The following is a 27,927-nucleotide window of genomic DNA, read 5'->3' on the forward strand; positions in this document are numbered from 1 at the left end:
CTGTGGGATTTTAGTGAGATCTAAATGACTAGGGGTACTGAGAAGTTTTGGTATCAAACCAGTAGGTTCTTCACTGGCTGCCACAAAACAGGCTATAATGGCTGAAATGCATTTTTTGGGGGCAATCACTTGGATCGAGTATTCTGTACCACTGGTTCCCAACCTGGGGTCCAGGCACCCCTGGGGGAGGGCACCGGACCTTGCTTGTCTTGGGGTTGTCAAAATTAGATGTGCATATATATTTTTTATTGAATCCTGATTACCAACGTAATATATTAAGACCAACCTTAAAGTTTATTTTTATATGAAGAGAATCTGTTAATTTTTAAGCAAAAAAGTTAACATTTTAGGGGTATAAAGCTGTTTATTTACAAGAAAAAAACTCAGTATTCCAGAGTTTAAATAGTAGGATATTAACAAGAAAAACTTGAAATTTCTGATTTTCTTAAGTCTTAAATCTTTACGATAGAAACTCAAAATGTCAAATTTTTAAAATCCTATATTTACAGTAGTGTTAGGCCAAAAATGTACAAGAAACCAAACTGAAAATATTGGTTGGATTTTTTCCCTTTGTAATCTCAAAAACATTAAGTTTTGCTTCACTTACATTTACAACTTTTAAGGTAAAAAATGTCTACATGTTTCATGTAAATTATCAACTTTTTAAACTTCAGAAATTAGAGATTTTCCTTAAAATTAACAAATCCTCTTTATTGTAGTTTTCAAGAGTGGTCCTAATACACTAGTAATAATGCATAGTTTATACATTGATTTTTGTCAAGAACAAGTGTATGTGGGCTTATTATGTTCGGACTTTGTCAATGAAAAACAATTAAAAGTGGGTCCAAGTGGGTTCTGAGGTTTTCTCAGATCAGAGTAGGAGGGTCCCTTAGGAAAAAAGGTTGTGAACCACTGCTCTGTATATCTATTTTTAAAATACATAGCATAAATTGGGGTCTTAATGGGAGCAATCTGTGGCCGTAATGACTCAAAGGAGGAAAAGTTTTGGAACCAAACCAGTAAACCTTCTCTCCCATTAGTCAGGGAACAGACTATCACGGCTTTTCATCATTTTTTTATTTTCACGTTTATTGGGGGTCTAAATGTGGTCCTTTGATGATTTTAAACCAGGAAACAGCTGCAATATAAAGATCCACAAGACTACCAAACTCATTAAACAAAAAGTCATTTTTCCTTGCATAACCCAGGAGTTGTTGGTCAAATGTTGCCTCATTTGCGAGCTATTGTGTGCCTTTATTGTTTAAAATGGCTAACGCAACACATCTGTAAGACACGATAAGAGAAAAACACAACAAATCAAGGCCAAAGTGGAAGATTAGGTTTGTTTTAATAATAATGTCAGAATAGTCTGGTGTCGTTCAAGAGAGGTTTGTTACAGCTGTCCCTGCTTTCTGTAGGGGTCCTTTCCCTAATGATTTTAGACACTCAGAAATCTTTATCTCAGCATGCCAGTAGTAATAAAAAACATTTAGAACAGAAATACTTAATAAGGATGCAGTTTTCCCCATGTATTTAGATGCAGCCTGTTTTGTTGTTGCCGGCTGATGTAATCTACTGCACCTTTTGGTAATTTAGATCCAGGAACATGTAGAATTAGGTCAAAGGATTAAAATCCAGAAATCATTTTTATGTCCTCTGTTGATGGTAATAAAACATAATTGTCCATTTTGCACATAAATCTTTGAGATTTTTTATTATTCTAAAATCTGTGATACACTTTGTAAGAACTTGCACTGGGGCTGTGGATAAATTTTATTATTCAGGCATAATAACATAAACACATACTGCTGATATGTTAATTTATGTGCACTGGCTCTAATTCAATAAATAAATAAAATGAGTCTGGATGCAGTATAATACCATATGTGGAAATCTCCCATCTGGAGCGCCTCGCCAGATAAAACAAGTGCTGTCCTGATTCTACACTGGGATATGCGTCCTTATTTTCATAGTGAACTGTTTTGGCAGCTACTATACAAAGACATACATGTACTTTCCATTCTGTTTTCATACATTCATTGTTTTGAGTGTGAAGCAGGTCTGTCAATGATTAAACATGTAGGGCATTGGTACTTGTTGACAGCACCGGCACGTTTCAGACCATTTATTACACAAACAAAGTGAAAGAAAGGAAACGGGACATGGGAAGTGTACTTAGAGGAAATAAGAGGCACTTTATATTTGGACATATGCTAATGCTGTAACTGGAAATTTAGGATCAAGTACACTGCAAAAAAACATTTTTCTTTGTTTCAGTATGATCCACAGTTGGATTTGGAGTGTTCTCAGCTGGTGCATCAGGACCCAAAAGTGGGTCGTGGAGCTGTTTCAGTGGGTTGCAAATGTGTGTCTGGGGGAAAAAGAGGCAAAAAGTCTATGAAAAGTCCTTGGAGGACATGCATCTACACATGATTTTTACTCTAGGTAAATAACAAAACTGCTCTTCCCACTCTTGTGAGATAATTTTGTGAGATTTCTGAATATAGGCAAATGTTTACTGGTAATTGTGGGGAAATGGGGTGTGAAATGTGCAACATTATTCATTAAAATAAACATACAATGTTGAATATTTTTAGAAAATTGGGCTGCGATTTGTCATTGAAGAAACTGGTGGGTCCTGAGGCTGGACCAGCTGAGAACCAAGGGTTTAGATGATTTATGCTGCTCACACCCAGACAACATTTTCTTGAAATTTATTCATGTCAAATGTTCTTGTGATCGCTATTTTTGTACGTTCGAGCATCGTTGTTCTGTAGAAGGAAGTGTATATGAGTATGCACGCATAGTGTTGTAGTACTCAAGAACGGTCTTGATCTCGAGACCGCGTTTTGAATTTCTTGGGTTTGTCTCGGAATCAAGAGCATTCCTACACGGTCTTGCTTTGGTTTCAGATTGGCTGGACTCTGGATTTTCCATCAAGACCATTCTTCAATGGCATTAATGTGATAAGAAGGAAAAGCCCTTGCTAAAACAAATTGCTTCAATTCATGAGTCGCTCCAATCATCCTACTGCTGTCACGTTTAGAAATCAGTTCAGTGTGACTGTTGCAACTCTCCTCCACCCCAGCCACCTCAATTACATCCAATCTGTCCCTAGGTCCAGGTCCTCAGAAGTCCACTACATAACTCGTCGTCACCAATTCCAAGTCATCTCATCGAGGTCCAGGTCCAGCTTCTTTCAAGTGCATGAAGGCATCACAATTGAGTCTATTTGCCAAAGACACTTCCTGTTTTCAAACATTTCCAAATGAAAATTTTACTGGTATTAAAGCTCTTCTGATTGAACTAGCTACTGGAGAGCAATGACAACCAGTTATAAATTCCAGTTGCTGCATCAATTACGTTCTCACTGCAGACAAACCGTGCCAGAGTTTGACTGGTAGCATGCTGAGACCACCTATCCAAACACCCTTGGCTGGCTTGTTGTGTACATATGGCGTTGAATAGTCATGTTTACAAATGTCCAGACAAACCAGGCCAAAAAGGAGCACCCACTTGTTCTGGAATAACCTCTAAAAAATTCAGGTGTGAAAGCATCCTTAAAAAGTATCAAACGCGCTTATTTTACAGTATTTAAATACAAAGGACAACATTGGGACACTGAATATCATTGAAATGATGCAGCTGATTACAGTAATTGAAATCAAAGACTTGCACATCTTTTACATTGCTATTCTTTTTTGGACAAATTTGTAGTTCTTTAAATAAGTAGTATGCATATTTCATGCTTTTGCCAGAAACCTAAGATCTGTTTGAGTTATAGTCGAGACAGGAGGATGAAATGATGTCTGGTACTGGGTGAGTTGTAACCTCTACTTTTCCCTCTATCTCTCAGCCTCGCTCTCAGTCTCCATCACATAAATCAGGGAGTCATACATGCGTGTATCTTCCTCCTCCTCCGTTCTCACTCCGTCCATCCCCTCTTGTCTCCCTTCACTGGTTTTTATTGGGACGCTAGATGGAGAAAGCAGAGACAAACCCAGGTAGCGACACAAAGCGTTACCATATGTGATGTAAACACCAACGTACACTACATTTACAGACTAGCGAGGGGCTTTTTCTCACAGCATGTGTGATGTGTGTTTTTGTGTGCATGAAACTAACAGGATGACCTGAACGGCCTGATGATGTTTTCACTCTGTTTGGGAATTCTTCACAAAGGGGGTCAGGGTTAAGGGTTCAAGGTCAGTGCAGCTGGGTGGATCTGTTAGAGCCGATTTTACAGTTGAATGATCCAAAGTTTGAGAGTGGGCTGCTGACATATGCAGGATGCAAAGACTAAGTGAGTGATTGTGTATGTTTAGTTATTATCCTCTTTGTGCTGTTAATGTATTTGACTTTTACTAGACCACACCACAGAGGGAAACAGTCACCTTTCAAATTTGAAGGATTTTAAAATGCAGTTCTACTCATCTCTACTGTTTACTTCTTGTTTTGGAATCAGGACTGTTCAATAAAACTGCAATCCATCAGCTGTGTTTGGTTTCAGCTTTAGTTCCATGGCTTAATTTCACATAATGAAATAGAAAAGTGGTTAAAAGTGAGCTTCCTGGTTAATGTTGTGAGCGATGCAAGCCAACAGAACCACATCATCTGCAAAAAACAGAAATGGAATTCTGAGGTCCCCGAACCAGGGACCCTCCTCCCAGCAGCTGCACCTCGAGATCCTGTCCATGAAAATCACAAACAGAATCAGAAGGGGCAGCCCCATTGGAGGCCAACACGCACCGGGAACATGTCCAACTTTGTGCCAAGATTGTAGACACAAGTCTCACTTTGGCTGTACAGGGACCTGATGGCTTGCTGCAACGGCCCCGCAGGGTTCCATATTCCTGCAGTATCCCGCACATGACATGATCGTAAGCTTTCTCCAAGACTGCAAAACACATGTAGACTGGATGAGAAATTTCTCATACTCCCCCAAAATGTCTGCATAGTTCCTCCAGTACCCAAGGTTTGACAATCTGCTGGAGCCTCCTTTCTAGCACCCTGAAGTAAAATTTTCCCCTAGAGGCTGAGTTGTGTGATCCCAAGATAATCTGAGTACAAAAGAATTTGAAAAACTTTTTCTAGACTGTAATATTATTGTTAAAAAGGACAATTTTATTTCAAATTAGTTACATTTCCTTAAGTAAATTTTGCTGAACTTTCTCTAAAGCAATGCTTTGAATTATTGTAGTGAATGATTAACACACTATTAAGCACTTTTACTAACAGTCCTGTCACTGATATTTACTACCACTAGTTATCTAATAGGTCAAGTTCATATCAGTCCACACAATAATCTGACCTTACTCCAGGTTACTGTTAACAATGAACGTCTGGATGAGTTTTAGCCTCCCAGGACAATAGTGGTGGTGCGGCTAGGCGGTTTGTGTGTGGTGTATAAGTGGAACAGGATGAGGCCTGGGCTGTGGAATAATGTCACTATTGTGGGCGGATAGGAAAATAAACCAGAAGTGACAAGATAAGAGGCACAGTTTAGTCTGTGGGTGAGAGAGGGGGACAGAGCCAGAAGGATATAGACAGGACCAGGAGGGTCAGAAAAAGCTGGAAAACAAGACAAAATTGAACTTAAAATGGAAAAGTGGGCCAGTTTTGTGAAAATCACCAAATCATCCAAAGGTGTTACTACTCACACCTTAACATGAATGCAGAAGCTGAATGGTTGAAAGTATACAATTTCTCCGACCACAGCTGCAGCGCTCATCTGCCAAAATCTGACCTGAAATGACAGACACAGCCTCCCTTCTCACAATAAAATAAAGATAAATCCATATTTTATTCCATTCTCTTCATTCCCAAATATAATCCAGAACAAAGTGACATAAGCCCCGGTCATCACCATTCCAAATGACAAAACGTTATCAGTAACAATGAAATACAGAATTTCAAACACAAGTTCAAACTGGATGGAGTTTCACCAGGATAGTGCATTGTCAGGCAGTTCCATTTCCTGTTTGAAATGAGCCTCAAATATTGGGAGAAACTCCTGTTATTCTGGTTTGACAGAAAATGGAAAAAACAAAAAAACTGAGTCATTTTCCAGTGTTTCACCTTGTTTATCTCTCTGATTATTAATTACACACAATGATGAACCTTTCCATCAAACAACAAAATCACAGATTGAAAATTTGACTCCTGCTGTGTACATGGATAAATACCTGAAGAAGTCCAGGTTTGCTTATTAATGATGATTAATTTTCCTCCTTATATTAATAAAGTCCATTAAATCACCAGGATTATTACCACTGACATTTTTTATATATTGTTTAGAGCAAAAACTCCTATCATTAAACTGTAAAACACAGCCGATGGCTATGTAGGATTAAATTTTGACATGAGGGCTTTTACTTTGAAATGTTCACCTTTCCATTGGGTGAGGATTTTCCTTTTTCCCAAGTATTTCCTTAAAACAAGACTAAAATAAAAATGGAATTGAACAAAAAGAAAGAGAAAAATTGGACAAACCATTTTTAAAATTTGATTGCCCTCTTTGTCAATTTCTTCAAAAACAAAAAACAGCAAAAAATTGTTCTTTTTTTTTATTATTTCATTTTTTTCTGAAACAAAAACAGAAAAATGGCTCTGTTTTTTTGGTTTTGTCAATTTTTTTCAGAAACAAAAAACTGGGAAATAGTTTGTTTCTCAGTGTTTTTTTTCAGAAACAAAACAAAAACAAAAAACATCTCAGAAAAATGGCTTTTTTTCCTGAATTCTCTTAGAAACAATAGACAGGAAAGTGGTCTGCTTTTCTGTTTTTTTTTTCCAGAAACAAAAAACAAACAAACAGAAAAGATTTTTAACGCTTTAAATTTTTAGAATTAAAAAAAAAAAGAAAAACAACTCAGTTTTTTTGTTTTCCACCCATTATTTGAAAAAAAAAATGGAACTGTGAGAAAATACACTGTTAAATTCCAAAATCAGGACCTTTGAAATGTTTCAGGGACTTTAAATGATCGTTAAAGCTTTAAGAAACTTGAAACTGCTGACATTTGAAAAAGTGGCAAACAATGTTAATGTTTTAGACTGAAACTCCTCATTTACACCCATGTGGTATTTTAATGAACAGATAAAGTGCCTGTTAGAGTCTTATGAGAGGGTGAAACCAGTCTGCAGTGAGGACCTCCGTCTTTGTGTCCATCAGGTACGTCCAAGTCCGTGTTCACCCACTTCTGCTAAAATGAAGCATAAGAGGAGCTTTAAATTGAATTTGAAATCGTTGAACCTCAAGAGCTCAGAGCTGTTGGCGTTGAATTCATGCTAAGGCTGTCTGGGCATGCATCAGTGTCATTTCCACGGCAAAAAAACAAGAAAAAATGAGAAAAATGTGCATTGAAGTTCCCATGAACAGTCTGCCTGATAATGCAACAAAGTTGTGGTTACTCTAACTCACACAGACAAAGCCTTTGACACATTATGCAACAAAACAACCAATACATGACAATACTTTCAATTAAACAAGATTAGTGTTTTATATATATTACCAAAGGCAAAAATATATAGTTATCCTTTTTATTCCCTCCCTACCAAGAAAAAAAAGTTTTAAAACAGGAAAATCCAAAAAGTCAGGTTCCTCCACAAAATCTCTGAAGGGATTGTCACAAAAGCGGTAAGTGAGGGATTATCTGGAAAGCAAAACAGAGCAATTCCTGCTTTTAACACAAAACATCTACACCGGTGTGTGTTAATAAAGGGAGTATTGCGATTTGTGCCATTCATCAGAAAAGGAAAAAAAGGAGAGGTGCCGTGTTCCCCTGATGAGAGCTGTACAATTTACACAACTATGTAGAGATTAGGGAGAGAACGACAGGTGGGGACGTTTCATCAGATATCAGGCAGGAAAAAAAGAAACTAAAAGTTAAAAAGATAGCAGCAAATGATGTAAAGAATCAAAGGCAGCTGAAATAAACACACGCTTGTATCTGAACCAATCAAATAATGATGTGGTAACAGCATGTAAGTCTGGCATCAGAAACTACCTGGTGAGCTCAGAGTCACTTTCACTTTCTTTGTAAAGTTTGAACATCTTTCTGCTCTGTAAAATAAATGAAATAACGATGACAAGTCCAACTTCTGATGGCCTCAGTGGACTGAAGATGGCCATGGTAGCAAGTGCAGTGCAGGTTCCCTCTGTTTGAAAGTAGTAAAGAAAACAAGGTTTAATGTCTGACTAATCCCAATAAATCTGCATGCCAACAGAGCACTCTAAGCTGAAAACATGGACAATATTCCCCACAGCTGGAGTTGTTCAAAATGACAGGGATTAACAACACAGTGGGGGATTTTATTTTGATAATGTTGTGATTTTTTTCCCCACAGATGGCCGTCCTTTCTGAGGAAATGAAATGAGTGCATATGAGGAAGAAAGTCTTCATCCTCACGTCCAATACCATCAGGGTTTCATGTTGATGTATGTGTGTTCATCTGTGTGTCAGCAGCTGTCCTCCAGAGCATTGACGACTTGTTCCAAAATGTCGGGGCATCGGTCGGCGATCTGCTGCAGGACCTGGTTGGCATACTCCTGGAGCTCCGCCCCCTCCCTCTCGCACTGCGCCAACTCCGCTTCCAACTGAGAGAGATAAATAGAGAAGGAGAAGGCAGACTTTAGATAGCGTCTCAATATCTCCATTAAAATACTTGATGTTTTAAAGACAATTTGGGGCTTTTTCAATTGCTAGATCTGATGACAGAGACAGGAAGGTGGGAAGAATCAGACACAGGTGAGAAGGAGAGTCTTCACTGAAAGGGTCCAGTCTGCAGAAGACCCAGCCTCCATTTCAAATAAAACTGAAACCAGACAGCCTGGGCTTTGAAGGACTGGCCATCTACGTCATCAGCTGACCCCACCCTTACTGTTGCGCATCAAAGATCTGTCGATGCCACCTTGCAACCTCATCAGCTGAATTACATCAAACTATTTCAGTTTAAATGAGCCACAATCTCCATGAAAATCCAGAAATGTTTGTGATTTACAAAACTACTGGCTAATCATCGTGATTTCTGATTAGAAGTTAGATCTTTTCTTGCTCTCTGTAATATTTCTACCTCAATTTTGTCATGTTTTGTTTCTTTTATTAATTCAGACTAAGGTTATGCTCACACTTCTGGCATTAATTGTATCTAATTATAGTTTATCTGTTAGGGACAGATCCAGTATACACAGACAAATGAGAACAGCCAGCCCATGCAAGTATCGTAGTGTTTATAGTGAATGCTAATTTGCTCAACTCTGATATTTTGCTCAGATGTTTTTGGCTGTTCACACTGCAATTGAATTTCAAAAGATCAAGTAAGTGTCTGATTAGGTACCAGATATGAAAGTGGCCTGAATCTGATCTAAAATGTCAGATTCAATACAACTTGTGCTGTTTACACTGTCAGAAGAAATTGGAGTCAAATATGAATAAAAAAACATAAGTTTTGGGTCGCTTTTAACTGCAGTATTGACATAGCCTTAGTCTCTGACTGGGTTCTGTATGCTAGTTTGGTAACACTTTATTTCAGTGGGCCCTAATTACCTTGTAATTAGCTAATAATTGTAGAGTAATTACAAGTACAATTTTAATAGTAATAATCATAATTATCTAGTATTTTCTCAAAAATATGGTGGTGATATTTACCTAAAAATTACATGAATGGGGGAAGGACTCTCTTTTATTTAGTGGGCTGGTATGCAGTAATTGCTAGAAAAAAAATTAGAAATTATGAATGAAGGCATTCAGAAATTACCTAAAAGTTATATGAAAATTAGTCAGGAATGCCTCAATCTAGTGTGCCAAAATAAAGAAATTACCAAGAAATTAGCAAGCGGCTTATTAGAGAAAAGTATGATCTTTTTTCTAAGAAACTGCTAGGTAAAATACTGCCTAATTACAAGAAAATTGCATCAATATTATGAGGAATTGCTTAAAATTTAATGCATAATAACTAGAAAACACTTCCTTAATATTATCACATTTCTGAGTAATTACTTATAACACTCCAGAATTATCACTAGGTATTTACCACCTTATTTGTAAGAAATCACTAAATGATTATACATATTACTATACACTTACTATACAATTACTAGGTAATAACTCTGAAATTACAAGGTAATTACACTTATTACTATAAAGTTATTAGGTTAAAAAAAATTACAAGGTAATTACTCTGAAATTACTAGGTAATTACTCAGGAATTGCTAGGTAAATGTTAAGAAATTACTCAGAAATGACAAGGTAATTACTTGGTAGTTAGGGCCCAATAAAGTAAAATGTTACTACTTATTTGTAGCTGCAAAGTCAGACTTGATTATAAATAAGTTTACAAAAAAAAAAGAATTAAAAAACATTGAGAAAAATGCCATGTAATCAATTTTGGGATATTTAGCCATGGAAGATTCACCGAGTGGATCCTCTGCTGGACGGCGTAAGAAGCCACAATCGGCCACAAATGTAGGAACCATCGGAGTGGGACAGTCTCTGTTGGGATGTAATCAGCCTTCAAATGTGCACTACGTCATCTGCGGCCTCTTAAATGGGACATACCCAGAGTAGGGAAATGAGCCAAAGGCTGAATATGAACCACAGCTGCCCCCATCAAGGACTACAGCCACTGTACATACACAAGAGTGGCTATGACCATCCAGGAGACCTCTCACTCATTGAATGGTGGTTGGATGAAGCTAGTTCTTGACTTGCTTTTTGTTTAGTAGGACACCCATCGCAGAGCACCATCGTTTTTCAGTTTTATGTAAAGATAACTAGTCTCCACCTATCGTTTACCTGAAATGAGGAAACATTAGTCTGCATCAATCTTCTCATCTCACTCATGGGTAAAATAAACACATTCCTGCAAATGAACACATACTCCTTGAAATCCCCTCAGAAGAAGTAGTTCTCTCATGTTGACACACAGGAAAGAGAATTTAAATATAAATTTTAGTAAATCAAACAAAAACAAGCATATGGTAATAAAGAAACATGTCTTAATGGACACACACGCTGAAGCATATCAGACTAATCTGAAAACACCGCCGTGTCGTTCTTTCTGCTCGTACAAAGTGGAAAGTTTCTGTGAGAGCGCACTGATGTTATTTTCTTTGGCTGCAGTCGAGCTGAGCCGTCAAACCTAACTGACTTAATGACCAATACATCTGTATCAATAAGAGCCACGCTCAAACACTCGTGTAACACAAGCCCACACTGATGTGTGCGGAGGGCCCAGGTCAGATATTGGCAAAACAGTTCCTCGTTAAGTCTTAACCTCTTCCCTCTGCTCTCATCTCTACGCCAGCAAACCTCAGTGGCATTTTATGCTACAGAGGCTTTATTCATGTGCAAATCTCCAGTAAGGACTAATGCTGTAAAAGGATTAATGAAATATGCCTAATAAATCACACAACTGCAGCTTTAATCCATATATTATGATGTTGTTACTTTTATTGGAGTGTAGTGACCATTTTTTCTTCAGTGCTGTAAATATAAAAGAGGTTTTGGCCAATTCTAACACATTTACTCAGCAATATTACTTTTTCATGATGTTTAATAGAAATTTAGAGCATGAATATAACGGATCCATCCCAAAAAACTGTTTTTCAACCACTGAGTATGAAGTATGAAAGATTTCGATAATTGAGGCTAATTTCTCGTGTTCATGTGTGCAAAGACAGGCATAGTTTGGCCTAATCCCCTCTTCACATTTTTGTTAATTATACACACATATATGACACATTTCCCACATGTTGGTTTTTGTGTGTTTGCAGATAATTTAACTTAACGGCTTTGCATTTCAGCTGCAATCCCCCAGAAAAACATGGCTGTAAAGATAAGACTGGGAGACAACTGAAGAGGAGATAAATGGTTTAGTGTTTGTCTGCTCCTCTGCTCTCTGACTCATTCAGCCTTGACCTACACCAGACGCTCTAGAGGTGTTATAAAATCAGGAGCAAATGGGTCAAACTCAGGCCTCATAGACTCATGCCTAAATTATGATCTTAGAAAATAAAAACATGAAACATAATGTGTTATGGAAAGTTAAGCCACTGCCTGTATTAGGGCAGTAAATAAAATAAATAGGGCTGTAAAATCCAGTATGCAATCTGAACTTTTAATACAAATTTTTCATCTACAGTTGGCTGTGGCTTATATGCAGGGGCAATTCATACACCAGTATGAAATGCTAAGACATCCAATGTCATCATTGCAAGCACGTGCAGCTGCCTTTGTCACATGCTGCATGAGACCTAACTCAGTGAAAATGGGATAATTCCCTCCACAGAAGGTGCTGGAACAAATAACAACATTGACCAGACCGTCAGGGTTTGGCTTTCTTCCTCGTTAGGTCATAATTGTGCAATTAAAGAAAATGTGAATTATACTGTTAGTGTTACTGTTACTGCTGAGAGCTGTTTAGACTGGAAACACTCCTCAGTGAGGACAACAAGTGACAGAAGGAGGAAGGCAGTGGCAGGAAGTCCTCAACATGGCTGAGTTTATTTCACAGTAAGAGCTCAACTACCGTACAGAAGCTAGTAGATGCCCAAACAAACATACGGCACAAACCCATGTTACTAGATGAGGGACATGGCTGCACAGAGACTGCTCATTGTGGACCCTACTAAATGAAAGGGAAAACCCCACACAGGAGGACGGTTTAAACAGTTTTCTCCTTGGGAGATTAACAGACTGTGGCTTAAATACCTCAGCAACTTATACTGGGGATTTTACGGTATGTGACTCATAAGTGTGACCCCAGACCTTCAGTTTGGGAGACACCAAGCTCTACTGATGTGCTCTCTTTTGATGATTGATTGTTACGCCTCCTTAGAAATCTATTTAAGAGCCTTATGTGTCAGGCACCTGCAAAAACTCTGATCTTAACAAACTAGTCAGAAATACCTCTTAATGCTTATTTTAGGTCTAAATCATCTGACAAATCTAGATAAACATCTAATTTTCAAATACTTGAAACAATTCCAGACTTGTCAGTGGCTTTTTAATACATTCAAGGATTTATTTTTGACGAGACCTTAGTTGAACAAAATCTGCTAAGATTTGAGATTTTTGCCTTCTGGAGCTTTGAAAACAGAGTAGCAGACACCTTGTTTTTTGCTGTCAGATTTATTCAAAATCAAACTAAAATTAAAGAGGGAGTGCTCATTACTGTTCAACCTCGTGAAGATTTTTTTATAATTGATGTTTATAGCCATGGTCTCGATCATGACCCCCAAAAGTCTTGGTCTTGGTGCACTCTGGTCTCAGGCATGTCTGGGTCTTGGATATGTGGTCTGACTCCAACATTACTTTACCTATTAATTCATTTATCCTGTACATAATGCTATTCTATTCTTCTGTTACAGAATCTACAACTGCAATTGCAAAAACTGTATAAACCTGACAAGGTTAAAAGTTAACTAATCTTATCTAATCTAATTGCTGTGAACCTTGTCAGCCAGAAATATGACTCATTCAGACAAACTATTATGATTTTTATAAATGCAAGTTTACCATGCTGCCTTCCGATATTATGCACCTAGGGTGTCCTAACTATGGCCCGTGGGCCAAATTGATTGGCTATTTGCCTTTTCAACCACTAACTAGCCACGTGAGCACACTCAATCACTAAGAATATCGTAATCTACATTAGACTGGTTTATAACTTCAATAACCTCAAGGCGAGGTATGGAAATGGCCCCATCATTCTTATATATTTCAATGTGTGCCCCTCAGTGGAAAAAGTTTGGACACCCTTGTTATACACCCTTAAAGTAGCTATCTCTGTGCATCTAAATATATCTGTGCAGACCTAAAATCTACACCATTTCAACAAAACTATGATCATTTTGTAGTTTTATTATCATCAGTTCTTTAACTGATAATGAGTTCCAAATGTGTTTTTAAGGTGTTACTTATTGTTGTTTTTTTCTTAAACAGTGTATATGTAAATTTAGACGTTACTTTTATCATTTTGTAGGCCCCTTAATGTTGGTTTAAATGAAAATAATTTCTAAATGTATTTTAAGTATTTTAAATGTTATGTATTGACTTTTAATTATTTGCTTTTAAGGTAAATAAGAGATTATGCATGTTTGGAACATTTTAGTGGTGATAACCTCTTTCAAAATGTTAATGTACTTTTATTTTTAATATTTGCAGTCATGTTCTGTGTTAGTCATGTCATAATGAACGTCACAAGCAGCATTTCAAATCCTACCTCCTACCGTCAGACTAGTTGACTTGTCTAAGTATAAAACTATTTCTTATTGAACTGGAAATAAGTTACCAGGAACATCCCTTGACTTTCGTAAGTGGACTTTTACAGTGTAGTCAACTGTTTAAAGGAGATAAGGTATAATTGCTCCTGTCTGACTTACCTCATCATTATACACAATGTTAATATATCAGTCTCCCTTCATAATCCTCTCTAAAAGTAGTATAACTCTCCCATTTGCCAATAACTTTATGATTGTAAATTGAAAATGTTGGCAGTGGTACTGCTGTATCTGATGTTATTTCAGTGATGTGATACTAAAATATAAGCAGTAAAACAGTTTTTTGAACAGAATCTCTCAAACTGAAAAGGTCTGAATACCTCTAAATGTGGCCATTTAAAAGGAAATAGTACAGCAATGTAAAAAGAGTAAAAAGAAATCTATGCACTACAACTGTTGACAGTTTTTTCCAATGCTACTATTCATATCATGCCCCTTTTAAAAGGTCGAGACCCTTAGACTGACACACGGCAGATTAAAACCCCCTTCCTGTCAGAAGGAATGATGCTGAATGCATCTTGAGTTGCATGTGTAAAAACTTGTGCTGCAGTCAGTGGCCGGACCACAGAGTAATCTGCAAATTTTCCTTTAAAGGTTTTCATGTTTTGTGGTTGAGCCGAGGACATGTTTAAAAGCTGACGGCCTGTTTGCTTTAATAAAACCACATCCTTAAATCACTACAATTAACCTGCTCAGTAACAGAGGAAGGAGTCAGATTTAATCCTCCACAGGGGAAAGAAAAGTCTCCGTGTTTCTTTGGGAAAAATGTTCAACTCCTAGTGAGCGTGTCAGAGTTTCTCAGAGATGTTGCTGTCTGTTTATGGATGCTACCGTCTGATTGGATGTTTGACTCGGCAGTGGTTAAATGGCACAGCATGAGGCTAACGTGTGAGCTGCAATCTTAAGTTCTAATTTAGTGAGTGGCAGAGAGGATTGTGGGAACAAACAGAGAGGAGTTAAAAATGGCTGTGAGTGAGAAAAAGGTTTGTTGAAGATGATTTTTACTGCAGCCATTAAAGCTCCATTATCGTGATGGATCATTATCTGCCTTATCAGGAGGCCTGGAGACACACCAACATCCACACTCAAGCACACACACACAAAAAAACACATCGTTGCACATGTGTGCGAGCACACAGGTTATCAGCGTGAGAGTGAGGTGATGGTACAAGGTGTACGCGTGTGTCTGTGTGACCCCTTGACACACATTACAGGGCTTGAACCTCTTTGCAGAGGAATGCTAATGTTTTCTAAAGAAACCATAACTCAGCAGAGAGAGATAGAGACTCACAGATTAACACCCTGACTGCAGTAGATCAGTCGCTCTGCTGCAGACTCACATCTTCAAAGTTACATGAGATCAGTTTTTCTTTTTTTATGACAGATTTTTAAACAAATAACGCCCCCCCCACTGCAGTCTTAGTAATTAACTCCAATTTTATTTCAATAGTTTAAGGGGAATCATAATCTGTGTTACAGGAAATCTAAGCCAACATGATGATGGCTTATTACAGTCAGACCCTCTGGCTCACTTTACCTAAAAGAAGGGATCATGTGCTGAACAAATAAAGGAGAAACTTCTAGATTCGGTTTGTTTGACACAAAAATATCTAAGAGGAAAAAAACTTTTAGAAATGGGCTCATAGGGCTAAGCCCTCCTTTTCTGCACAAAAAGAGGAGAAATTTCTTCTTTAATTAGAGTGCAACAGATTGTTCAAATCTTAACATTTTTTGAGTAGCGAAAAAGCCTATACAAAAAAAAAGTAGCATCTCAATCAATAGTGATTTGCCATGATGTTGCATCTACTTGATTTGTCTAGACTATGCAATAGTAGAACAATGCAATATTTTTACACTGGAAGGAGTTGAAATAAACAAGCACATGAAGTGGTTTATTTACATCAAAGGCGCAGAAAATCTTTTCTTTTACAGCTAATTTGCGGTAGATTTGATTGGGGGGACGATACTGTGCACATCAGAGCAGATTTATTCAGATCAAATGTATGATACAAGACAAATCTGAATCAGATCACGTTTCATCGTCCATGTGAACAAAGAAGATTAAATCTCTTATCAGAATAAATGTAATCAGATTGTGAAAAAATTGCGTATTTTTGGACCGTGTTTCTAATGCCGACATGCTCAGGAGAGCGGGGATGGGAAAGGTCAGTTGCTTGATACGGGAACAGCAGCTGTGCTTTTACTGGCCTGATCCAGCTCACTGCATACAAGGTGCCCAGGACTTAGGGCTGGTCTAGATGTTGGAGGCAACTGCATGCGCTGTGGAGGGTGGAGCTGGGAGGATACCTGGAGAGATGGGGCATGGGCCTGGCGCAGGCCTGGAGTACAGGACCAAGACTGACATGGCGAAGTGCCGAACCTTCATATGTTCCCATACTGTCATAAAACTCATCTCTGGGTATTCATACATTTTCTTCTATCTTGGCTGCTTAAGATTGGATTCCTGGAGAAAATTTGATATAATTAGACTATGGAATCATTTTAAAATGTCCAATAACAGGATCAATAAGACAGTTTTCCTTTCAAGTGGAGCGGGGATTCTCCATGGGCTGCAGAGCTTCATGCTGGTTTTGTTGAAGCTGAGCTACATTCTCTCTCTCTCTCTCTCGCTCTCTCTCTCTCTCTCTCTCTCTCTCTCTCTGGTACTGTCAATGCATGGGAAACACTGGGGAATCAAACCATTGGCTTCATGTGGCAGTGTAACTTCCCAAGCTCTCCTGTATTTTTCAACAGTACTTTGCTTTGCTGTTTGCAACCGAGGCTGCATGGTGGCACTGGGGTTAGTGCTGTTACCTTGCAGCAAGAAGGTTCCTGGCTTAAATCCCCATTGGACAGGGCGTTTCTGTATAGAGTTTGCACGTTCCCTCCTGTGCCGGTCAAGGGTGTACCCTACCTCTTGCATAATGACAGCTGGATTTGGCTCCAAAAGCCCAAATGGGATAAGCAGTGAACCAGGTAGACCATCTTCTAGATGTCCTCCACAGTTTTTGTGTCAACATCACAGCAGTCTGACAACCTTGCCTATGTTGAGGAGGTACTATCAAAGTTAATACTGTCATTAAAAACTAAGCCTCATTTTTGAGTGACAACACAACTGTAAAACTGCAGGGTGCAGAGATCCTAAGAAACTATTTTATCATTTAAAGACTTCACTTGTTGATCTAGTTACCTACATTCAGATAAATAGATCATTTATTAAATAACCCTCCCCCACCCCACCCCAACCCATTTACAGGGAAGGTCATTATAAAACCTGAGATCTACTGTACTGTATTTAAAAGCATTTACAACTGATATTAAAACCAAAACAGCAGGTTAGTGTATGGGAAAGAGAAGGCGGACGTAGGATGCAGAATGAGTCTGGAGGGCAGAGTTTGTGCAGATACAATCAGGAGGTTTAAAAAGGCTCCAGACTCCTGAGCGATGGCATAAAAACACCATTAAGGGTTAGAGCAGTGGGATAAAGTAAAACAGTCCTATACTGTCTATGATAATCCCCGTCTCTCTGTCTGTCTCTTTTAAACCATAAGATTCCATATGAGCTTACACTGTGTGCACACTGCTTTGTATATTGGCTGCCTTAGCTGTGCCAAGCCCGAAAGCTTCCGAGCTGTGTGACAAAATGTGTGTATTGCAGTGTGGTACAGTTGTCGTCCAGACAGCTGAGCTAACGAGCTGCAGAGGGAATAGAGCTGGAGGACTTGTACCAAAAAACTGCTCCTGGAGGACTACAAACACGGCACTCCTTCAAGAAAGTGGTTCAACATCATTTGGTTATTTCATTTTAACTGGTTATTTAATCAGCCCAATTGACTGTAGGAACATATTCATATTTACAGGCTCGGCCTCTGGGAGGAGAAGGGAAGAGGATTTAACGCAGCCTCAAATCTGGAGGCCTCTCAATTGACTGCAACTCCCAATACAACATTTTATTAAGTCTGCAGACTTAAATCTGTTAGTTTAATCCTAAAAACATTCACTTTAGACTACTAATGCACTTGAAGCTACAAATAAAGGTGGAGTTGTAAATGTGAGTGCGGTATCCATAGTGGAATACCATCACAGGGTTTATTAAGCGTATAAAAAACCTTGAACTGGTCCTTTAGGAGTTACTATACAGGGCAGGACTTACAGCACTAATGGCTGCAGAAATAAACAGCAGAAACAGACTCCAGCATTGACTATGTGAAGGTGTGAACTCCCAGCAGGCCTGTCTGAAAAATACAAGTAATTTAATTCAAACTGATTCACAGTGTTAAGGCTGTCAGGGAGATTTTTAGGTCTGGTTTGCTTACTCGAATGGCAATGATGCTTTAAATTCAGTATAAGAGACATTCATTTGGCTTAAGCTGAATCAAACTACTTGTAGGGAGAGTCCAAAAGCTTTCACATAAGCATTACAATTAAACCTAGTTGTGTTTAACTTGGGCTAAACAAGCATGCTGCAGGCAGAGGAAATAATGCTAAAATTAGGTTGAATTTTGTTGGAAGAAAAGCACAGAGAATTTTTTACATTTACTCCTACATTGCTTTTTTCTGTCATTTTGTCTTCAAAACTGGTTAAATAACAAATGGGCCTATCTGTAGCCATGTTCAGCCCAACTTCCAAGCCTGCACCTCGGCTAGTGTCTCCTAAAAGGGGTCCCGCTGTCCTGCATTTCCTGTGGCTAATAAACCTGACATGTACCTCATATAATCTCACTTCAAAACTCAAACTATCCCTTTCATCAACACCAAGAAAAGTCAGTGCTTAAAGATGAAATTTAAGAGAAAAAGTGGAGTAACTGAGGGTAAATGAAGTACAGAAAACACCTCTACCTGCACAAAATAAAACAGATTTTGTGACATGCCCCTCACTTCTGCATGTATGCGGTGTCCAAATAACTGGAAAATTAGTCCAATCGCAGCAAAAAGTCATGAAAAAACTTTAAAGAGCAGGAGAAAAGTTTTTATTTTTACTTTATTACATTTTCACATTTGTTATTTTGTGCTCACACTATCAGAAGTTCCTATCATAGAGTATTTAGGAAAAAGGACCATATGAGGAGCATGCTACCATAGTGTTAATATATTTTCAGAACTGCCAACAGCAAACTATTGCTGAAGCTGGTCATTATTTTGCACTACACTATGCCTAGTTCAGCTGGTTTCAGGTTTTGAAAAACAGAAAAACAACAGCTGTGAAAATGGCTAACACTGCTAAAAGTGTTAGCATCCACTGCAAGAAGTTTATCAATGATTCCTTGGGATCTTTATGTATTTCATAGCAATGAAAATGTACCTGTGAGATGTGTAACATTTATGAAAAGACTTAAACAGCAACTCACTGATATTTGTTTCACATCACTGCCCTGTTTCTATTATATTAAAAATTTGCAATGTTGACATTGAACGAGTTCCAGACTAAATTCCATAGGGTATGTGAGACCATAAGTTAACATAGAAACTACACATTGCTGTTAGAATCATTCACAGAGAAATCCCAGTTTAATTGCTGTTTTGTCGGCTGTAGTCGCTGGTGCTGCGTAACACGAATATGGGTCTGTCTCCGCAGAGCCAGCCTCACATGGCAGTTGAGCTGTGCGATGCTTTGTTGAAGCTCCACAAAAAAGTGTGCGCTCTTAAACTTTGTAAAAAGTCAAAAGGTACAGCTTTAATGCCCCCCTTATTGTTGTTGGCCTATCACATACGCACAGGTGTGCAGAGACGCTGAGCCATTATGCAGTTTTTGGGGAGAAAAACACCCCTTTCCATGCAAACTGGCCTTATTGCAATAAGCTTCTAATGATGAGGACAGTAATAGCACAGCATAGAGTAAAGATTAGCCTACTATCTGTGAGAGTGGATGGAACTGCACTTCAGTTTTTATTACACATCAACTTTCCAGGGATCAGGAAACAATTTCAACTCTGTGTGACTTTAGAATAACTGATGATAAATGATGTGCCAATAAGGTTGGTAAAACCACTTTGACTATTTCTGAGCCATAACCAGGAGTTAAATCAGTCTAAGAATCCCAGCTGTTTTTTGGTATCTGTGTGTGGCCTCATTACACATGGATGGATAGCCAGAATCTGTGTTGGATATGGGCAGGATTTGACAAACCTGTTGCGGGGCGCAGAGGTAGAGGATTTTCAGTGCATTTGTGGTAGATGGTAGCTTGATTTGGTAAGCATGCTGCATAAACCTTTTCAGTCATGACTCAATACATGACTATTGATTTTATGCCTATACAGTGTTAGGAGATTTTTTATGACTGAGTTAAAAAGCACTGTAACAAAGTTAATGTTAGTAACACTAATGCTCTTGCCATACTGTAGATACATGCTATAACTGTCAGCCATTTCATCCTTTGACTGGCATTGGACCAGTATGCAAGGTAGACTGATCCAATGCATACTGGAGATTTTTAACAAATCAGTATTTGGCATATGGGAGGTCTTGCATTTGTTCACATACTGCATTCAGTACAACATACTGGCCCAATCAGTATGCACTGCCAGTATAATAGGCCGTTTTTAATACAACCCTAGTGTGTCTGTGTTGGTCTGAGTACTTGAGAAGATTCAGGTGTGCAGAGTTCAAAGTGAAGTACTGCCAGCAGTAAACTTTCCTGTAATCAAGACTCAACAAAGACTCTGCTCAGCAATACTGCCCATGCCAGATTGGTTTATGTTCGGACTGCATTTCACTTCTTGCCTCTCTAATTTGAATTTGCTTGTAGTTAATTTACCTAAAACTAATCCTGTTTCCCCTCTCCTTGTTCCTCTGCTTGGCTTTGTTTCATCCAGCTCAGCTGGCTCTTCCCTTTACATTTCCACTCCCTAAAATCCTGCAATAAATATTCACAAGTCAAGCTTCAGTCTCACTCTAAACATTTCCCATTCAATCTTGCAAAAACCAGACAAAATAAGACCCAATGCAGTTTTTTTAATTTAAATTTTCTTTCTTTTCAATGGTAAATGTCTGCTACACTAGAAAAGTTAAGCTTCTTTAGGATGAGGCAGACTGTTAAGCTATCTCCTTATATATAATTTACATATAATTTATGAATTGATGAGAAAGAGGCTTAATGCAAATGCTGTTTTGAATAATACAGTAATTATATAAGCAATGAATAATGAATGTTGTTATGGCTTAGGAGGCCTTAATCTCTTATACAATCATTAAAAATATATTTTCAAATAAATCTGTATTGAAAAATAATTATAAGAGAAGAAAATCAAAGACGACCAGCTAAATACAGTTGACCTAAAGTTAAAACAAGAGCCTATACCCTCAACATTTTCTCTGAATTCTTATTAAATTTCCCCGACATGCTGATTTTCTATCATTTCTCATCCCGTGCCACTAAACACAGTGTATGCAATATGCATGATATTTTTGCACATTATAATGTCCCATAAAAATTGATTCATTGAACTTTGCAGAGATGCAAGTGGGAGCAAGAGAAATAGAGGGATAAAGAGTGACTGATGAAAGCACAAGAGAAAGAAAATGTGTGAAAATTTAGAAAAACTGGTCAGGATAGAGAGATTTGTAAGAGTAAAGAAAATGACAAGAGAGTGGGAAAGGACAGAAATCCAATGGAGGGGAGTGAAGGAGTGATACCGCGAAACAGAAGGAAAAGGGGACAGAAAAGAAGACAAATTCATGTAAAATAAAGGTAGACTGTTAAAGCCATTAAGCCTGGGTTCAATAAATCTGCATAAATATTCTGCAGTTAGTCTGTAATGACCGGTGAAGGCCCCTGAGTGTGTGTCGGTACGTCTGACTGTCTCTCCTTTTGTCCGTGTTCGAGTGTCTAATGGCAGTTGAGGACCTCTGCGTCGTATTAAGAGAGAAAACAATCATCCTTGGAGCAGGAAGCAGGGCTGCCTAATGAAAGCCTGGAGAGACCGAAGCACAAAACAGAACAAATGGATGGGTCTGAATTCCCCCAAACCCCTCCACTCCACCTCCTCCACCCCCTGTTTTTACTTTGGTACACTTAAGTCTTTAAATTTCATTAGCACGCAAGCAAAAACCCGTTTTCACTTGCAATACTTTCAAGTGAAAGTAACAGATTTTTGGTTGTTTTGTGGCAAATATTAGCAAGTCTAATGTCTTTGCAAGTAATCTGCAAGTCACTACCTAACAGACAAAAAACGCTTCAATTCAGAGGCCCTATTAGTGAATACTCCGGCTAGGCAGACATGCAAGTCCTGCTGTAATTTACTAGCTGTAAAGGTTGTTTTCTGTCTAGTTTTAAGGGATTAAAGTAATCAAGAACAATCAGAATTCTGTCTGCAAGTCAAGTCTCGCTGAAGTCTGAGCACATGAGGGATTAGAAGTCGCTTAAATCACCTCTGTTTTCCATTCTTATGCTTGGTTTAAACTCCAGTGGATCATCTTGACCATTTCTTTATGCCTAAATTCATTGGTTGCTGTCATGTAATTGGCAGATTAGATAATGTGCTAATGAGCAATTAAATAGTATGCTTAATAAAGTGATGGGTGAGTGTAATTAACTGTGCTTTACTCTCTAAGGTGTTGCCGCCCAAGTATCGCCTATATGTGGGAAATATCACTAGATCAGCTCTGAAGAGAATCAAGATGTTATTATGTTGCATTATAATTAATTTGCTTTCCATACATTAACATCTGCTGAGATGTTACTGGTGGTTTTGGACTCCACCCAAACAATAACCAAGCGAATGGAAACCAAAAGACTTTGTATATAAAAATCCAGACTACCTGGGTACATAATAATAAAACAATCCCAAATAATAATGTTAATTGCAGAACTATTTGGTATTGAAAAATACATACATCATGAAATACATTTAGTAACACTCTAAATTTACTTTACAACTCAACTCTACTGAGGTTACCCCAGAAAGACACTGCCATTACATCCAGACAAGAAACCAGGTCAACATGCTGTTATCAAACGCAGTCAAAGCAATGACAGCTCCAGAATTTTTATCAATACTTTCTGTCACACACAGACTGTTAAAAAAACAAGAAAAACACTTTTTTAAAATCACTGGTCTAGTTCCACATACCCAGACACACACTAATACACACCATCACAGCTGACAACCAAATGGTGACATTTGCAATGCTTCAGTCAGCCTTTACATTATCAGCTCTGATGTTTTTGTTCCAGCTCCGCCCCTTCCTGTTTTTGTATCCCCTGTCAATCAATTTTCACCCAATCAGTGACCTTGAACCCACACACAGACATAAAAACACACCGAGTTGGACGCCCACATTTTTAACTGGCGTGCCAGTGTGTGCAGAGGGCATCAGTTCGTTATGGGGCATCAGGCTGCAGAGCTGAAACAACAATGATTGCCTGCATCAGAAAACTAAAGGGTTGCACAAAAGCTTTATTTGTGTATGATTTCTTGACGTTTTTGTGATTTTGTCAGTGCAGCAGTCACGGTAGCAATAAATGAAACAGTTGAATTTGCATGGAAAACAGAATGGTTAAACTTCGACTATTTTAGCTTCTATTACTGCTTTTTACCATTACAGTGGTACCATTTCCCAATATTATTCACCACTTCAAATGCTCCTTCAAGCTTTTTTATTTAACCTCTTTTTTTACCCATTGTGTCATATTTTAACCCCTTCCATCACTTTTTCCCTCCTATTTTTGCCACTGTAAATACATACTTGCCACTTTTGCTACTTTTAAAGTCACATTCATGACCTTTCCATAACTTTTTCTTCCTTTTTTGCCACCATAAATCAATTATTATTGCCACTTTCCACCTTCTGTTGTCTCGCCACTATTAACCCCTTGTTACTACTTCTTAAGCCCCATTTTTGACAATTTTAACATTTCTCTATTTGATACACCCATTTTTGCTTCTTAACATATTTTGCTTTCAATCATTTGTGCTACTTTAAAGTCACATTCACTACCTTTTCCACCCATCCTTGCCACTTCAAACTTTTTTTAGTCACTTTTAACACCTCATCACTTTTCACGCCCGTTTATTGCATCTTTTGACCCATTTCTACTACTTTCTGCTTTTTTTTTACCCTGGTTTTTGCCACTTTTAATGAATTTTTACCACATTTAAAACTCTTTCCATCCCTATTTTCTGCATTTTTGCCGCTTTCAGCCTATTTTTTGCCTTTCTTATACTACTATGCATTTTTGACACTTTAACCTATTTTCACTGTCTTAATAAAAAGGGGTTTATATCCGAGGAAGGCTATATACTATACCATAAATTAATACAAAAATACTTGTTACTTTGATAGGAGTGGTTACTATTCATGTAAAAAAAAAAAAAAAAAAAAAAAAAAAAGTTTTTAAATATGATTTTGCTGACCTCCATGGACCCCCCATTTGGCTGGGCCCCAGCCAGCTCCCCCATTTATCCACCCTTATGGGTGGTCTTGTCTGTATGCAAGGGCTGCAAATAAGTACTAGGACATCTGCCACCCCAGTATGCAGATTATTTTTAACTGAAATGTCCACATTAGTTAAAAATGACAGCTCCTATGTTAAATATATTAATTAGCTGAGTACTTAAATTATCTCCTTCATGTTTTGTGCTGCTTACTTGTGATAGACCATGATTATTCTCTTCCTTCTGCTGTGTATTCTATTTCCCCTAGCACCCCTCATAACACTTAACTGACCCCACCCCTGTAATTTTTGTCCCACCAGACATTTCCAAGGCACGTAGATAACTCTGCTTAACTCTGTTGCTTACTTCTTGTTTTGAACTGAGGATTTTGTTCAATGGAATCTACGCTTCATTAGGTTCATTTACAGAACAGTAAACTACTGTGTTTGTTTCATGGATGAATTTCATAATATGAGGGAGAGTGGCCTTGCAGGTTAATAATGTGAGCATATAACAATTTTTTGGGAAGATACATGCAGTGCTAACCAGGAGGGCACTTTTTACAGCTTTTCTCCCTCATAATGTGAAATTCATCTATGAAACAAAAACAGTGGCTCAGTCCTCAATTTGAAACAAGAAGTAAACAACAGAGGTGGGGTAAGCTGACATTATATACTGTTTGTTTAATGGTTTTTATAGTGTTATAGAGTGTTGCAGAGTTTTAGGAGGCTGGTGGTGCAGCAGCAGGAGCATACTGGTGTTGTTTTCCTGCACTGGAAGTTTGTTCTAAAGTCTATTTACTTTCCTTCATACGTCTTGAAAACAGGCCTCGGAAACCTCAAAAACATGTACTGTAAGCCAAGAAGAAACCTTGCCGATTACCATATAAAAACAAGGTTTTTTGAAGTCTGCAATTGTGCAGTATTTTCCTTTATTAAAGTGACCTGCCGAGTTGTAAATATGTGGACTGCGTTTTCTCTGAGGTTTCTCCAGTTTAAGTTGGATCAGAAACGCTCACAGTCACTCACTGGGAGCTGTTTTAGTTTCAGCAGATAGAGACTCATAGGCTTAGAAATCATAGCGGATTCATAAGAGCAGCGATATAATGTCACAGTCAGCCAATAACACTTCATACAATTTTGCTACATGAGCAAACGTACATGCATAAAAACTTAAATCGACTCATAGAAACACATTTTTCTGAGATAATGCGAAGAAACACAATGTTTAAAACAACCCTTATTACCTTTTCTATATAATGAAATATGAACAGATAGTCACACATATGCCTATTATTATGACTTCACACTTCAGGCCAATGAGAGAGAGACTTCCTGTGTGAGCATGTGCCAGTTCTCTTCAGTGCTCATTAGAGACATCATTGAGCCATAGAGGTTATTATTATGAGTATGGCACAGAAAATAGGTCTTTTAGTCAAACCTCACATTTGGAGTCAGTGTTACTTTTGTAGTTCAGCCGAGGTTAAACAGAGACATGGAAACAAACACACAGGAACTGAAGGGGAAAATAAGCTCAAGCAAATTTATTTTTGAAAGCGTTTGTACCTTTCGCTAATGATGCCAACACCGTGCTACAGTCCTGATCCGTCCTGGCCATGTAAAGGACGGCTGAATTGAATGCTATTCTAGTACTTTCTCTGAGGTCAATCTAGGTTAAAGTCAGTACAAAAAAAGAAGGATATTCAAATTTCAGACTGTTAGTTGATGACTAGTTAAATGTTATGTTGCCATAGCAGTAGCATCCAATGATGTCCACTAGTACAGTACAGTATGGACTGAAAATTCCCAACACAATGAGAATGTTTTAGAGCGTTGCAGAGGAAAGTTGCAGCTGTGTGAAATCAGCCATTGCAGCTCAAATCAGGCTGGCTGACATTGTTGCAATTCAGATAGTTTTAGGTCTCCGAACACCCGAGCTGTTTGGTCCACCTTAAACAAACTCTGTCCCTGGATAGACCAGTTCATTTGGAGTGGTGTGAAAGCTCATTCAAACTCTGGTGTGGGACAAACAAGTGAGCTCTGGTCTGCTTAAAAATGGGGGTCTCAGTTTGCTTCCAAATGAACCTGTTGTGGTTCGTTTGTGTTGTGAAAGCAAAGCAGAGCAACTTGTGAACCAAAGGTAGGAAGTGGCATAAAGCGTCATGGTTTAAGGATCTATTTATGTCATTTACTACCTTCAAATGCAGGTTGAGATCTCCCTCATCTGTACGGGATGAGAGTCAGCACCTTTAAGTCTGAGGCTTTGGATTGCTCTCTCTGGGTGGGAAGTGAGTCTCTGCTTCAGGTGAAGTTCAAGTATCTTTGGGTCTTGCTCTAGGGTAAAAGGGAGTGTGAGATTGACAGGCGGACTGGTGAAATGTCAGCAGTACTGCGGGCATTGTGCAAGACCAATGTGGTTGAGAGGAAACTGAGCCAAAAGGCAAAGCTCTCAATTTATTGATGGATCTATGTTCCAACCCTCACCGATGGTCATGAACTCTGGGTAATGACTGAAAGAATCAGATTGTAGAGGGTGGCTGGGCTCAGCCTTAGAGATAGGATGAGGAGTTCAGACATCAAGAGGGAACTAAGAGTAGAGCTGCTGCTCCTTCACATCAAAAGGAGACGTTGGGAAGGTTTGTGTATCTGATCAGGATGCCTCCTGGGCGCCTCCCTGTGGAGGTTTTCTGGGTACATGTGGCTGGGAGGAGACCCCAGGGAAGACCCAGAATGTGCTGGAGGGATTCTACATTCTGTCTGGTCTAGGAGCGCCTCGGGATCCCCCAGAAGGAGTTGGAAAGTATCGCTGGGGAAAGGGATGTCTGGGTTGACTTGCTTAGCCTGCTACCACGGAGACCCGACCCTGGATAAGCAGAAGAGGATGGACAGAAGGATTTCCCTCTGCATCTGTGTAACCATGGTAATGTGTTGAAGTCTCTAGCTCTTATTTTGACTTGCCAAAAGTACTGCTTTATTTGTCTCATGAAAGGAACGTCATGCTTCTTATAATGAAAACTGAAGCCAAAGCAGAAATCTCAAGACAGCATAAACTTGATGTTTTTTTATTGTTTATGTGGTAAAAAAAAACATTGAGAGGAGATGAGGAGGATATGGAATCTTCTTTTCTCCATCACTGCTGTCTGTTTGGGATGGTAGCGCCAAAAATGTATAGCTGCTTGACATTATCCAGACGGTTTGGTTTGTTGGACCAAGTGGAATGCGAAAGCAAACCAAACCACATGAGTGGCAACAATGTTGCCATTTCAGCCTCACACCA

At 38.5% G+C, this 27,927-nt stretch overlaps 1 protein-coding gene across 4 annotated transcripts in view; it reads right to left on the reverse strand.

Annotated features, from left to right (window-relative positions):
• Nucleotides 1-6,617: 6,617 nt before the first annotated feature.
• LOC121505523 (ELKS/Rab6-interacting/CAST family member 1-like) overlaps nucleotides 6,618-27,927 on the reverse strand; it is a 188,470-nt gene continuing 167,160 nt past the window's right edge. For all 4 annotated transcript variants that reach the window (XM_041780924.1, XM_041780922.1, XM_041780921.1 and 1 more), the window contains one exon: nucleotides 6,618-8,593. In XM_041780924.1, coding sequence (XP_041636858.1) covers nucleotides 8,456-8,593 — 138 coding nt within the window. In that variant the 3' untranslated portion in view covers nucleotides 6,618-8,455. The remainder of the gene's footprint in view (nucleotides 8,594-27,927) is intronic.

Source organism: Cheilinus undulatus, linkage group 23 (assembly GCF_018320785.1).
Source record: "Cheilinus undulatus linkage group 23, ASM1832078v1, whole genome shotgun sequence".
Classification (NCBI taxonomy): Eukaryota; Metazoa; Chordata; class Actinopteri; order Labriformes; family Labridae; genus Cheilinus; species Cheilinus undulatus.